At 44.2% G+C, this 15,293-nt stretch overlaps 1 protein-coding gene across 4 annotated transcripts in view; it reads left to right on the top strand.

Annotated features, from left to right (window-relative positions):
* Positions 1-2,210: 2,210 nt before the first annotated feature.
* BCAS3 (BCAS3 microtubule associated cell migration factor) overlaps positions 2,211-15,293 on the top strand; it is a 454,578-nt gene continuing 441,495 nt past the window's right edge. For 2 of the 4 annotated variants that reach the window (XM_081890294.1, XM_081890296.1), the window contains exons 1-5: positions 2,211-2,346; positions 7,538-7,625; positions 9,244-9,298; positions 9,933-10,008; positions 11,059-11,165. In XM_081890294.1, coding sequence (XP_081746420.1) covers positions 7,555-7,625; positions 9,244-9,298; positions 9,933-10,008; positions 11,059-11,165 — 309 coding nt within the window. In that variant the 5' untranslated portion in view covers positions 2,211-2,346; positions 7,538-7,554. The remainder of the gene's footprint in view (positions 2,347-7,537; positions 7,626-9,243; positions 9,299-9,932; positions 10,009-11,058; positions 11,166-15,293) is intronic. The other 2 variants (XM_081890293.1, XM_081890295.1) reach the window with 2 other exon arrangements.

A 15,293-nucleotide genomic window follows, 5' to 3' on the forward strand; every position in this document is an offset into this window, starting at 1 on the left:
ATTTTTGTACAAATTCACGGTAGTTTTCCATCCCTACTTTCCAGCCCCTGCCTGAATTATCACTTTTAGCATGTTATTGGCATCTGTCTCAAGAGACCATGGAGTGCGCCTCCAAGGCTGAAGTCAAGCCTGAGTTAGGAGCACCGAAGTAACCTCCCTGAGGTGCAAACATAGGCAGTGTGTGTGGAGGAGGTCCTGGGTGGCCCAGCCTCACAGATGTGGTCCAAAGAAAAGCAGAGCAATATGTTTAGCACATGCTTGGATGCAGGAGTTGCCGAAAGGTGTACAAGGCGCCATCCAACCATCTTAGGGACTCCACTCTGGATTTGTGTAGGGTTTACTCCTAAGCCTTCACTTCTCTTGAAGAGGTCCCACAACGCAGCAGAAAGTTAGGATCAGAGTTTTCCTTCTGCTATAAGGGCTATCTTCCAAGGTTGACTAGCCCCATCTGTCCCTCACTTCCCTCTACAACATGTGCAGAAGCCTCATTATTGACCGTTGGACCCACTATTGGTCTTGTCTGCTCAATTCGCAAGGAGGGGAAGTCCCTAACTCACTGAGGGCTTGAGACCCATCCTCTCCTGGTTTAGCCAGACAGCACTGATCTGTAACTGCTGTGCATGCTGGCTAGGGCTGATGAGAGCTGTTGTCCACGAAACAGCTGGAGAATGCCAGGTTGACAGATTGGGATGAGATGGTTACAAAGTTCACATTGCCCAGGTATGCTCAGTTACTGGGGTGGGGGAGCTACCTGTCCCATCTGCTCACTTTATTTCCATTCTTACCCTACCTTTCCTCCCAGGAGCTCAAGGTGGCAGCATACATGGTTTCCACTGCCTACCCATTTTACTCTCACAACAACCCTGTGGGGGTAAAGGGACCCCTGACCATTAGGTCCAGTCGTGGCCGACTGGGGTTGCGACGCTCATCTGGCTCTATAGGCCGAGGGAGCTGGCGTTTGTCCGCAGACAGCTTCCGGGTCGTGTGGCCAGCATGACTAAGCCGCTTCTGGCGAACCAGAGCAGCGCACGGAAACGCCGTTTACCTTCCCGCCGGAGCAGTACCTATTTATCTACTTGCACTTTGATGTCCTTTCGAACTGCTAGGTTGACAGGAGCAAGGACCGAGCAACGGGAGCTCACCCCGTCGCGGGGATTCGAACCGCTGACCTTCTGATCGGCAAGTCCAAGGCTTTGCGGTTTAACCCACAGCACCACACGTGTCCCATAGGTTAGGCTTAAAAACCATGACTGGTCCAAGGTCACCCACTGAGCTTTGTGACTGAGTGAGGATTCGAACTCTGGTTCCCAGGACCTGGACCAACAATCTTAACCACTATGCCCCCAAATAGTTAACACATAATGGTACATGTGTGTTTTTAAGTACAGTATTTAAAAGGTGCTTCCTCAACATATTGGACAATGGCCCTAGAAGGCTGGCATGATGCGGGGTGGCTAAAGAGGGCTAGTCTGCTGAAATTCCCTCTTCCAACACAGCCACGTTTCCAAGGTGAGGGAGACTGCGCTGCACCTGTTGAATCGCCCCACTGCAAAGGCCGCTCTATCCCTTGGCATCTCAATGGCGCAAACCCCTGCTTGGGATAGAGCTCGAAGCATCAAAAAATACACCCTTTAACACAGAGACTCACGCAATTATTTCGTACACACACAATTCAATTTTGTTAAGACCGGAAATCACCGAGAGATTATTTTGCCGCTCTATATTCTTCCCTCTCTATGGTTCCTGCCGGCTTCTTACTTGTTACGTCGCGCGCTGTCGTCACGCGTCCCGGTCTCTTTCCTCCACGCCTCCTTCCTCACCTCGCCAAGTAGAAAGAGGTAAACAAGCGTACGAGTCACCAGCAGCGGGCGTGGCTAAACCCGTTCTGACGCCCTCGAATCCCATTGGTCGCGCTGACTCAGCTTCGGACCGGCCGCGACCTATCTTCGCCTGCGGCTGAAGCGCCCGCCTCTATCTGATCCCCGGATGTAAACAAAGCCTCCCCCCCACCTTCTCCAGGTGGGCGTGCCCAAAGAGTCTCTCCCCCCGCGCCAGCTCTCACCACTTTTTTTTTGGAGGGGAGGCTAAAGTTCTCTCAGCCTATCCTTGCTAGAGACGAACGGGAAGAAGGGGCCTCTGGGCAGCGGGGCAGAGCTCTGGAAGTGCAACCACCCGCAGTGCCCGTGACGTCGCTCCCCGGGTCCCCCGGAGCCATTGGAGGAGCCGGCCGAACAAGTCCCGCCTTCTCTGGCAGGCCATTGGCTGTCGGTGTGGTGGCCGGCGAGAGGGTCCCAAACACTGTCAGTGAGGGGAGGAAGCGGGACGCATCGGCGGCGGCAGCAGCAGGTAGGAGCGGGCGGGGCTAGTTGGAGCGGGGGGGGGGCGGCTGGGGGGGAGGGCTGACGCTGACAGGAGTGCCAAGGGGTGGGGGGAGGGGCAGCGGTGAGGGGGGCATTATTGGGGAGGCAGCTCCTTATTGAGGGGGGAGGAAGTGGGAGGGGGGAATGTTTGGGGGGGGGGGAGAAATGTCTGAGGTAACTGCATACCTACGAGGGCCGAGGGGAGTGAGGGAGGCAATGACATGCCTTGGGGAGGGGAGGACATGGTTGGCATCTGTGGGGGGTGTGAGGAAGGGGGATATGGGGGGCAAATGGAGGAAGAGGGAGAAGCAGGTAAATGAGGGTGGGGGAAAGGGGTGGAAGGTGGGCATTTTGTGGGAGGGAGTGTTATAGGAATTTGGCACCTGCTGGATGCAACCCGTATAGAAAGCGACTGCATATATCAAAGGCAGCTTCAAGTCCAGGACGGAGTTCTACTCAAGAGTAGAGCCATTGGGAGTTATGGACCTGAAGCAGGCATTTCTATTCCTTCCAATTTTGTCTCTGGCTCCGACTAGCTTTGGGCACAGCCTGGTATTGCGAAATCGCTTTGAGGCACTTCATAGGAAGCAATTCATAAATGGGGGAGTAATTGTTCATCATCATCTTATTATTATTATTACACACCTGGGTGCATACATAGTCATAGCTGATTTAGATATGGACTGCATTTTCTACAAACACAGGCATTGTCAAAGTGGTTCGCATAAAAGCAAATGTGATTGTGTGTGAGATGCACACACACACACAAAACCAAACCAAACACACACAGTAAGACAGACTAAATCCAGACTCCTTTGCAGCAACATTGGCCACTTTTTTCTCTTCTCCCACTCCCTGCTTTATTTACCATCTTGGCTGGTGGGGTTCTGGAGAACTTGAAAACTTGTGCACACTTTATTTTGTGACATTTCAGTCTGCCTACTAAATGTGCTGCCCTAATGCAGACCCTCCAAGCGCCCCTATATTCCAGGGACATCCCTGATTTAGAGAAGCCACCCCAGTTTCTTATTTGATCCTGGAATGTCCCGCTTTTCCTTAGGATGTTCCTATTTTCATTGGAGAAATGTTGGAGGGTATGGAATTATCCAACCCCCGAGCCATCTGAAGGCAATCCTGTATAGGGAAGTTTTCTTAAATGTTTAATATTTTATTATGTTTTGATATGTGTTGGAAGCTGCCTAGAGTGCTGGGGCAACCCAATAAGATGTGTGGAGTATAAATAGTAAAATTACCATTATTGAATGGGACATCCCTATTTTCATCAGAGAAATGTTGGACGGTATGCTAATGTGGATTTTTGAGTTTGTCCTATGAGCCATCATAGGCTTTGCTACACCTACACACACATATCATGCATATGCCAGTGTATATCTCATATGAATTGTTTACATGCATAAAGTTTTATGTGTGTGGTGTGATATATATGCAATAGTTGAGACATAAGGAAGAAGAAATATATGGCAGTTGGGGGAAGAATATGGGGTTAACTGGAATCTCATTCAGTAAAGAGCTGCAGTTTTGCTTGTTTGTTTTTTATTTTACTGTACTGCCCTTCATCTGAGAATCACAGAGAGGTTTACAATATAAAAACAAAAAAATACAGACCAAAAGAATAAGAGCAACAGACAGTGACCCTATCAAAGTTTAAAAGGCCACAGATTGTTTAATTAAACAAAGACCTGGAAGAAGAGGAATGTTTTTGTCTCGTGCCTAAATATATTTAACAAAGGCACTGGGCAAGCCTTTCTGGGGTTGGGGCAGAGGTGTATGTGTAATCACATGTTTGTGTGAAAGAGGTTAGCTGTTATGACATTTATTTTTGTATTTGGCATACATGCAAGTACATATAATGTGTAAATGGGATCAAACACACTCATTGTTTCTTGTTTTTTTAGCTTTTAACCCCTACCTTTGTAATAAATTTTCAGGCAGCTTGCCATCTTCAACATAAAAAACAATGTAGGACAAGGCCCACAAGAATGAAACTGCAGAGCAATTAAAAACCACAGAAAGCCTGCTAAAAGGCAAGAACAGTTTATGTTAAGGCTAGTACATCCTCTATGTGTATTATATGTACGTATGTGTGTATATGTAGGTATGCTTGTATGAGTGGATGGGAAATACTTGAGATGGGGGTGGAAACATATGGCAGTAGGAGAGGAGGGAAAATTTAGCTGGAGAGATGGAGACTAAAGTCATAATTCAGCTGAAAGTGAGTGGTGAGGCTATAGGAACATTGGCATCTGCCTTCTCCTGAGTCAGACTATTGGTCCATCTAGCTCAGTATAGTCTACATTGACTGGCAACTGCTTTCCAGGGTTTCATGCAGATAGTTTTCCTTGTCCTGCTTCAAGATGCCCGGGATTGAACCTTGGATTTTATGTAGGCACAGAAGATGCTCTACCGCTGAACTGTGGCCTTTTCCCTAGCATGAATGCTTTTGCACTCCATGTAGAACAAACCTTTGACAGCTCACCACTTCAATCCCTTGCTATTCTTTGAGTGTTAAAACAGATGGAGAAGTGGGTTGGAGTGGGATATACCAATTGCTTTGTGTCCTAGCAGAAGGTAGCAACTTTTGTTCCTAAGCAGTGCTTTTGTTCCTAAGCAGTGGTAACAGCGCTCTGCCAACCCTGGATTTTCGGGTCATTAGTGTGTGCCGTAGCCCCCTGCTGGCCAGTGCATTGTATATGCCTGAGTGAGGGGAGCAGATTTGTTTTGACCACACTCTTGACTCTGCTTTAAATGACTAAAATATTCATAGTAAGACGTTTAAAATTGAACCAAGCCTAGCCTTGGGGAGTGGAGGGAACTGTCATGTTGCTCCCCTTAGGGGGCATCTATCTTCAAGGCAGGCAAGGAAGGTGACAGGAGAGCAAGTCAGTACTGTTTTTTCAGTACTGTAGATTTTCTTTGGAGAAAGCTATTTGGGATGTATGCTAATTGGCTATCTTTTATACAACTTATACTCATTAACTTGTGCACATTCAGCTTTACATGCATGGCAATAAATAAATAAATAAAGGGGGCATAGCAAGTGTTCATAATTCAGGATCATCTACTCAGGATCAGGTACTGATCTTCTCTGCACCAGCAGTTCTCTTCCAGTTGGAAGGTCAGTTTCAAAGTCTGTTTTTTTGTTGTCTGGTCACATACCAGCAAGCGATAAATATCTCAGAACCCGATTTGTTGAGATGGGAAAGGTGTTCCAAAAGGAAAATCCCACCCACAAAAAACAAAGTTTTGAAAAAGAGTGGCTCTTGACTATGGCAGATATCATTTATTGCACACTGGAAGTATTTTGTCTGCTTTTATTCTGCTCTTCCTCCAATGGTGTCTCCTCCCTCTCCCATTTCACCCTCACAGCAAGCCGTTGAGCTATGCTGGGCTAATAGACAGCAAATGGCAAAAGGTTCCTCAATGAACTTCATAGCCGAGCTGGCCTGGTATGACACGCTAACCACTTCACCACACTGGCTCTCTGAGTGTTAGCTGGTGATGTTGTGCTGCCTTTAGTTATTTGATTTAAAACAGAAGCACCCCCTCCTTTTTTTACTCATTTACTCACTTCTAAACAACCACATATCAGTTGTTATCCCAGGGCAGTTAAGGACAGAACACAAGCCTGCTGGATCAAGCCAAAGGCCCATTTAGTCTAACATCCTGTTCTCACAGTGGCCAAGCAGATGCCTGTGGGAAACCTCTCCTGTGGTTTCCAGTTTACTGCGCTGATATCATAACGTTTTCCTCTTTAAATTTGCCTGCCTGTTGCTGCCTACATCTCTCTGTGCTTCACCAGATTCACTCCCTCTTCTGGTTTAGCTGCTTTAGAGTAGTGCAGTTGTTCTCAATCATTCTCCCCTTCAAAGGGAGAGAGTTCAACAGGCAAGGTGTCACTGCAGATACACACAGTTCCAACTCCTCACCCATAATCACAATCACAAGCAGAACCTCCCCTGCTGATCTTAAGGCATGGACCAGCACATATTGGGAGATGTATTTCTTCAAGTAGTTGGGTCTTGAGTGGTTCAGAATTTATACAGCAATCTCAGTACCATAAACTGGGCCCTGTGCAGGCAGCCTACGCCAGTTCCTTAAGAAATGCTTATGAATCCATCTCAGGACCCTTTACAGATGTCTCCCTGTGACATTCTTTACTAGCTGAAGCTTCTTAGCCGTCTTCAAGGGTAGCCCTGTGTAGAGTATATTTCAATAGTCCACACCTGAACTAGACACAGGGGCTACTTACAGGTCAAATATACTTTATAAAAGGTGTGAACTTGTGTGCGTGCGTGTTCATGACAGTGCATACTCCATGTGCATAGTGAGCTGGACAGTTTAAAAATTAAAACACAGTCAGTAGAGAGGAAGAGCACCTGAAAAGTACAGGGCAAATAAAGAGGGAGCAAGCACGGGTGCTCAGTGAAGAAAAATGATTGTAGCTGCACATTTTGGAGTTGAGGACTCCTTTTTCAGGAGCTACAAATGGAAATAATGGCAGCATTATATAATATAATGTAAGTTTCATACTATAGCAAGTTAATATGGCCCCAAAATATTTCAAGCACATGACAAAAAAATATATCTGTCCTGAACACTTATACCCATATCAGACTTTTAAAAGAATAACAAAAGAAAAGAATATTTTCCAGACCTTTTTCTGAATAGGTGCACTTTTGACCATGTGCTTTAAAGATTTTTAGACTGGGTAAACTTTCTCTAGCATATATGTAGTATACAATACATTACATTTTTAAGACTCATGTTGCCATTGTTTCTTTCCACAGCTCCTGAAAAAGGGGTTCTTAACTCACAAACACTTAGAACTGCAGTAAAGAATTGTGCTTTGTTTAGATCCTGAGGTTGTTCCCTCCTTTTTTCGTCAAGTTTAAGAATTAGCAAAGTTGTACCAAGGCCATAAAGCATCTATGCCTGTGCTACCAAGTATGGATCTGGGTTGCATCATATTTTCATCATAACCTTCCTCTTCTGGTCTGCTGCAGGATGAAACTGCCATTGACCTTTTGTGATGCAGCAGCTACTTGCTTAAATATCACTGGTGATAAGTGTGAAAGAATGGTTCTCTCAATGGCGTAAAACTTGTGAGACATTCTGTAAAAATAACTTTTAAAAAATCAAACCTCTTCTGCATGCAGGAATCTACAGATCAGCAATGGCTGCTGAGTCTCCCCGTCGCCCAAGCCGATGTACTGGAGGAGCAGTGGTTCGTCCACAGGCTGTCACGTAAGTGTCTGAAGCGCTGCTTTGTACACTGAGGAATCTTGTGTGGTTCACCTGGAGTTACAAATGGAAGATGAAGCTTAAAGGAGCGCATCTCCACTGCAGAGGCTATTGAAAGGTGTTGAGCACCTTTCTGATATGCCTTACCGCTTAATGCAGGGGGCAAGAACCTGGGGCCCTCCAGATGTTTTGTTGAACTACAACTCCCATGATCCCTGGCCATTAGTCAGGCTTGCTGGGGCTGATGGGAGTTGTAGTTCATAGAATTGTAGAGTTGGAAGTAACTTCAAGGGGTTGTTTAGTCCAACCTGCTGCAATGCAGGAAGCAGCAACATCTGGAGAGCCAAAGGTGCTCCTAGAGTAATCCCATCTACCTGAGAACAGATATTCCTTTTTAAGAGCCGAAGAAGAGTGCTGCAGGTGGATCAGGCCAAAGGCCCACCTGTTCCTGCACCCTTTTCTCACAGTGGCTAACAAGATGCCCCTATGGGAAGCTTGTAAGCATGACCTGAGCACAACAGGAATTCTCCCCATCTGTGGCTCCCAGCAACTAGTTTTCAGAGGCATATTGCTCCAAAAACGGCTAGTATCCATTGATATCCTTCTCCTCCAAAGATATGTCTAATCTTCTTTTAGAGCCATCCAAGTTGGTTCTTTCTATTCTGGGATGACTTCAAAATCAACCTACAGTGGTACCTGGGGTTACAGACGCTTCAGAAGAAAACATGTTCTATTATGTTATATCATGTTACTGTTATTTATTGTTTGTAAGACGCTTTGGGATTCATTTAAATGAAAAGCGGCATAGAAATATAATAAATCAAAACAAAGCAGGGACCATCTAAATTAGATAATAAAATTTTGCTTTCCCCCACCTTTGTTTCCTGTGAATTGTTTAGGAACTGTTTTGTTTTGGCTGAGGTGATAATTAAATAATACATGAATATAAAAATAACCTGGACAAAAATACTTAATATGTCCATGTTCAGCAGGTTTTGCAATACTTTTCAACATATATTTCAGTACCTGCCACTGCTGAAATCGTATATTTATTACAGTGAGCATACCCGCCCCCCTCGCCATATTGCTCCCCAAAAGATTTGGCTGGTTATGCTCTAGAAATGCATTGTTCATTATGCTGCTGAGGAAGATCTGCTAGGTTGAAATACACTGGGTTCTTTTATCTAATTTCTTATTAACTTGCTGTCATGAATATATTTTATTGTTTGAGTATATAGATAATATTGACATCTGCTGCTAGGTAGTTTTGTATGGATTTCATATATTAGTCCATATCAAAACATTTTATTTGAGTTTTAATGTTTGCTTCATTAACTACTTTGTTGACTTTTAGAGTTAAGGTTAAACACAACAGTAATCTTGCACGTCTCTCCTCCCACGTGGCAATTTTGAGTATAGCTCAAATCTTAGCCTCCCCTAGAATAGGCTCGCTCCCTATCTTACAGCCACACTATCCCTCAGCCTCTACTACCTTGCAGGGCTTTTGTGAAGATGAAACAGGGGAGCACTTTGAGTCCTTCAAAGGTGGCATAAAATGTCATAAGTAAAATGAAGTATTTTTGGATTTTCATTTTTCTTCTCTTTTTTCCTGGGCATACAGAGAACAGTCGTATATGGAAAGTGTTGTTACCTTTCTGCAAGATGTTGTACCACAGGTAAGTGCGGGTATTTTGTAATGCTGACTGGTGTATTTCCTTACTTTTCTCCTTTAACAGTAGGGCACAGTAGGTTACTTGAAACACATTGCAGTTAAACATGCAGAATACAGCTATTAAGGCTTTCATGTTCCGACAGTTTAGTCAATTAAATTCTGGGCAGAGTAGACCCATGACTGATGGCTTGATTGTGTTGTATTTTAAAAACTCTTAATATCAAACTTAACATGGTGAGTGTTGATAGGATTTTAGGCAAAACGGGGCCACTGCAAGACAAGGAGAAGATATTGGCCTCCTTGAGTTGAACTCCAATATTGCATCTAACATTAAAATCAGTCTAAATGAGCATCCCCTTTTGCCCATGAAAGCCTCACAGAACAAAGAGGACTAAGCACACTTAGTACTTCTATTATAATGAAAGTCTGTTGGAAAAGTAAAATGGCATGTGGAATGGCCTGCCCCGCCTGAAGGAAATAGCTGTCTGTTTCTTTAGGAGGATACACTGCAACATTTTGTTGCAAGCCCCACAGGTTGGATTAGTAGATTGTTATAGCTTGTTTTGTGCGTTATCATCGTCGGTAGGCAATAATAATATTTTGACAATTTTCTCTCCCCCTCCCCCTTTTCCTTATAGGCCTACAGTGGTACAACTCCTACAGAAGAAAAAGAGAAAATTGTATGGGTCAGATTTGAAAATTCTGACTTGAATGGTACGTCTCTCCCCACCCACTACCCTGTGTTCTATATTTGTTCTTGGGTTGCCAGTCATTCAAGGTGTTGGCTTTGACCATTTGCAGTTCTAAACAGCTTGGGGACTTGGGGATAGATCCATCATGGCCTACCTTCTTCTATATATGTCCCACTGCCTGCTTGTTCAGCATCTGCAGCTTTCCCTCCATATGATGTTTAGCAGGCATCCACTAGGATCAGGCCCCAATTCTATACTTCCAGTGGTTTGCTAAGACCTGGCACTTTCAGATTAGTATCACTTACGCAACCCAGTTTTTACATTTTTGCTGATGTTTCATAGCAATCAGTTGTATTCAACATAGCACTAAGGCCAAACCCTTTGCAAATGCAAACATCATTGAAAGTGGGATCATGTATAACTGTCCTGATACCATCATGAATGCACAATAAAAAGGACCCCAAGTTTTGCAATGGGCACAATGGAGCCTTCTGGTTTGGGGAAGTCGGTGGAGGAAAAATTAACTTTCATTTGCTATTTTTTAATATATATACAAGTCTTGCACAAGGCTAATACTTAAATTTTGGTAAAGGAGCATTGCAGCAGACTTCTGTATTACATTTATTTACTTATAAATAAGGTTGGTATTTATAGTCTGCAAGGTAATTCCCTCAGATGTTGACATCTTGAGAGAATAACTCTTCTGGACTCGCTTGTCAAAATCCCAATGTGTCTTCAACCATCATGGTTCATGTTGCCCATGGTCAGGAAGCTGTAGTACAGCAACAAATGGAGGGCATCGCTTCAGCTGTCCCTGGTCTACACTCCCTGGCAGTGGCTCTCCAGGGTTTTTAGACGGGGTGGGAGACTTTTCCAGCACAACCTAGGATTGACCCTGTGACCTTGTGCATCAGGATCTGTCCTACCAGAATTCCGAGTAAATGTCAGCATTTGCCAAGCTCCGTCTGTTGTTAGCTGCTCAGAATGTTTAAACTGTGTGTGTGTGTGTAAGAGTCACCTTGCTTTGATGCTACACTACTGTGACTTCTGGTTTTTCTTCTGGACCTTTTAGATACCTCAAGGAATGTAGAATTGCACGAGATGCACAGCACTGGCAATGAGCCTCCTTTGCTGCTCATGATTGGCTACAGCGATGGGATACAGATATGGAGCATACCTGTAAGTACCTCATTGATATGCTGTTGTACTCATGCCCTGATTGCTTGCAGGTTCTGCATAGGCACCTGGTTGGCCACTGTGAGAACAGGAAGCTGGACTAGATGATCCATTGGCCTGATTTGGCAGGGCTCTTCTTACGTCCTTAACTCTAGTCTACATTCTTCTTTCTTTACGTTGACAAACTATACCCTGCTTATTCACAGATGGCTCTAAGTGATGTACGAGAAACTTACTACAATGAAAATAAAATTCAAGGTAGAATGATAAAATCAGGAATGAGGTAAAATTCCTGCTGTAATAATAAAAAAAAGTACTTGGGTCCACAAAACTGAACACACAGCTCCTAGAAGATACAGGCTTTGCACCTGAGCCATGGGATTTCTATACACACATACACACCTCACTGTCTAGGCAATCAAAGAGGCATGTTCATAGCTGAAACACATTCCAGCCAAGCAAAAGCACCAAAGGAGGTTCTCTGAATGTTAAAAACTTTTGTAATGAAGTATTCTCCATTAAATCCGCAATTACAAGCCAACCTCTTTCAACAAATCCTGCCTTAGCCCTACCATCTTTAGACATAGACTTGGGGTCCAGCTTGCACCACAGGTAACTTAATAGACTTCTTACTGAATGCAGCAAAATTAGCAATAGCTCAACAATGGAACAACCAGTCTGAAATACCCCTGAACATATCTTGGCTATATCTTGGATTTTCAGCAATTTCTGAGAATCTCACTGGACATAAGGGTAAAGGTAAAGGGACCCCTGACCATTAGGTCCAGTCGCGGACGACTCTGGGGTTGCGGAGCTCATCTTGTGTTACTGGCCGAGGGAGCCGGCGTACAGTTTCCAAGTCATGTGGCCAGCAGGACTAAGCCACTTCTGGCGAACCAGAGCAGTGCACGGAAATGCCGTTTACCTTCCCGTTAGAGTGGTACCTATTTATCTACTTGCACTTTGACGTGCTTTCGAACTGCTAGGTTGGCAGGAGCAGGGATCGAACAATGGGAGCTCACCCCGTCATGGGGATTCGAACCTTCTGATCAGCAAGTCCTAGGCTCTGTGGTTTAACCCACAGCGCCACCAGACATAGGAGAGAGACTAAAGGCATAATAAAAAGAGATACCTCCCAAGAAACACGGACTCACTTCCTTAGCATAAGTTTTTTTTAAGTATTTTTTTTAAAGTTTTCTTGGTTTACAAAGGCATGTGCAATGTCTCTTTTTCAAGTTACATTTTCTACAGATCAGTTTCATTTGTTGAGACATTAGTGTTACATTAGGAAGAAAAGGGAGAAAGAGGTGGAGAAGGAAATAGTGAGTGGGGATGGGGTTGGGTGGCGATGTTTCTATTCTGCTTAATGTACGTGTGGGGTTTTGTGTCAGCATTGCTTGCGCAGGTTCTCTTTGCTATTCGCTTGTGTTCCTTTGGCGGTGAGAGAGGTTGGGGTTGGCCTAGGGTTTGGTTGCTCGTTTTTGACTTAGCGTAAGTTAATGACCACAATCAAGACCTTGTTACACCAACCATTCAATCTTCTCAGTGGAGAGGTTATGTTAAGTAATATGTGTGAACATTGAATGAGTAGGCGAATGGCTAAATTCAGTTCATAGAACAAACACTGTTATATGTACTGCTGGGTAAGTGTTTAATGGTTCTTGCATTTGCATTTGTATAAAAATCAATAAAAACTTGTAAAAGGAAAAAGAAAAATATAAGCCTCTGGATTAACCCAGCAGGTTTATTATTTTTTTATTTTAATGTTCTTCAATCAGTTACTGCTTTTCATAATATTTTGTCAGGTGTGTCAAACGAGAACGAGTGCGTCTTTATATCCTTTGAGTGCTGTGCCGTCACAAAGAGTGATGTTTTTGGGAATGAGCATTAGGTGTCGCTATGATACCGAGCTAAGAACAGGAGAGCTGCATCAGCAGCTTTGGCGGCAGCAAACTTTGGAAGATGGTTTGCAACAGAGACGGGGAAGGCAGGGATGATGTTAAACAGATTCTGTGTCATGTGCTGGCACTTGAGGAGAAGCTTCTTTTGCAGGAGGGTGGCAGAATCTGACAATTTCTATTTCTCTTGTTTTCTTATTTTTGTAGTCTTAAGTTAAGCTCTGCACATTTGCAAACCAATCTGCTGGTTTTTTTTTTATGTCCTCATGAAAACACTCAGTATTTTAGTGCCAATCTCTCCTTATATGTATGGTTGTTTTTGTTTTTGTAAGATCCACTCCCCCCACGACAGAAAATGTATTGTTTTTAACTCATATGTGCATTTTTCTGCACACTTCCCCTGGTGTATGCATTTTTCTGCATGTTATTTAGCTGGAGAGCTGCATTGCAAAACTCAGAGAAGTTAGAACTTCAAAGGTTGACTACATTTCAGTTTCAGGAAGCGGAAATTTAAGTAGATTAACCATTGAATGCAAACTGAATCAGATTTCTTCCCCATCCTTACAGTGCAGCAATAAAATCCTTTTCACATTGCCAGCTAAAGAACCTCTGCACATTGCTGGTGTTTCTGTGTTCCTGTTTTCCTACTAGACCCAGGCCAGATAGTTGCCCTGTGCACACTGAGTGTGCCTCAGAATACACCATGTGCTCCCTTATGGCTATGTATTGGCAGGAGAAGCTGGCAGGCAGGTTGTCTTTTTCAGGACCATTTGTTCAATGTGTTCTCAGTCTTCTCTTGGAGGAGCTCCTGATAAATTCCGAGCCGTCCCTAGTTCAGGAGCTGTTTCTTCCAGTTGATGGGCTGCAAAGGTTCGACCTTCAGAACAACCTTTCCCATGTCCGTTTGAAAACCCCTTGCACGCAACAGAGTGTGTTTTAGGATTTAGGGTCAATTTACTTCAAAGGTATCCAGATGTTGGACTCACATCATCCCTGACCATTGGCCATGCCATGGGAACTGGGAGTCCAACAACACCTGGAGCACCACAGGTCCCCCCCCTTCCATTACCGTAATTTACATGGCCCAGCCTCTCTGATCTTCACTATCAAGCCTCATGATTTGAGAGTCGGACATAATCCTGCAGCTGTGTTTTGTGGAGGAAGGTCAATAGTGGTGTAGAAGCCATTTCAGGAATGCCAGTCTATTGTGATTGGTGGTACAGTTAGGCAGTTTTGGACTCTGGACTTAAATGGCCTTATTGGGGGGCCCAGCTTTAGCTGGTCGTGCACATTATTTCACTTACTTTAAAAAGCCTTGCTGTTATTTGCCAGCCCTCTCGCTCATTCTGTTGTTAGGGACCTCAGACCTCTGTCCCAAAGCCCATCCTGACAGCATCACTATCCTACAGATAATAAGCCTTGGGGTTCCCCTGATTAGTATTTAAAAGCCAACAAAGTAATCCATGCCCCCTTCCTGTGATAAGATACACTTTAGGTATCTATAGATGAGGAGTTTGTCTTATTATCTGTTCTTGGTAACTGTACAGAGGTGCTTCCCTTTTAGATTTCTATATTTAGAAACCCTCCTGCTCACCCCAAAAGCCCCCCAATGCCTCAAGCCTCTTAATAGTGCGTGCAAACTTCCCCCTTTTATCTATAGCGTTGTGCTTTAGTTCTCTGTTCTGCTGGACACCTATTCAGCACTTAATAAACTAATGTGCTCCAGGCAACCCGGTTTGTGTCTGAGTGATTATGAAGTGTTTATGACAGTTCCTAAGCCGACACCCTCCATAATGGTGTTACATGGGCTTGGAAACACTTCTTGGCCCTCCTTTCTGATGGTGTGTCTCTCTCCAGTCTGAGTGGTTTTGCATTAAATCCCCCTCAGAGTAAGATCTTTTGACTACCAAAGTGTTACTTGCAAATGGAATATCCCATTTAGATTTGCTTCAAAGGGCTCTGGTAACGGTTGGGCACAGCAAACAGCCCGGGAGATTTATTTTATTTTTTGAAGTGTGGTGTGTTAATCTATGATGCACAAAAAAGGGGGGGGGAGGAAGCTGTTTATTTCAACAACTTTCCCTTCATTTCCCCCTCCCCACCCGCAGGGGAAAAGATGGGTGGGGAGGTTTAAAGTCATCTTTAAATAAAAAAAAGAAAGAAAATGGTGCATTTTTGAAGAAGGGAAATGGGATGAAATCATTCCAAGTGGTGCAGGGTATGGCTTATGAAT

Source organism: Podarcis melisellensis (genome assembly GCF_964234715.1).
Source record: "Podarcis melisellensis genome assembly, chromosome: 15".
Classification (NCBI taxonomy): domain Eukaryota; kingdom Metazoa; phylum Chordata; class Lepidosauria; order Squamata; family Lacertidae; genus Podarcis; species Podarcis melisellensis.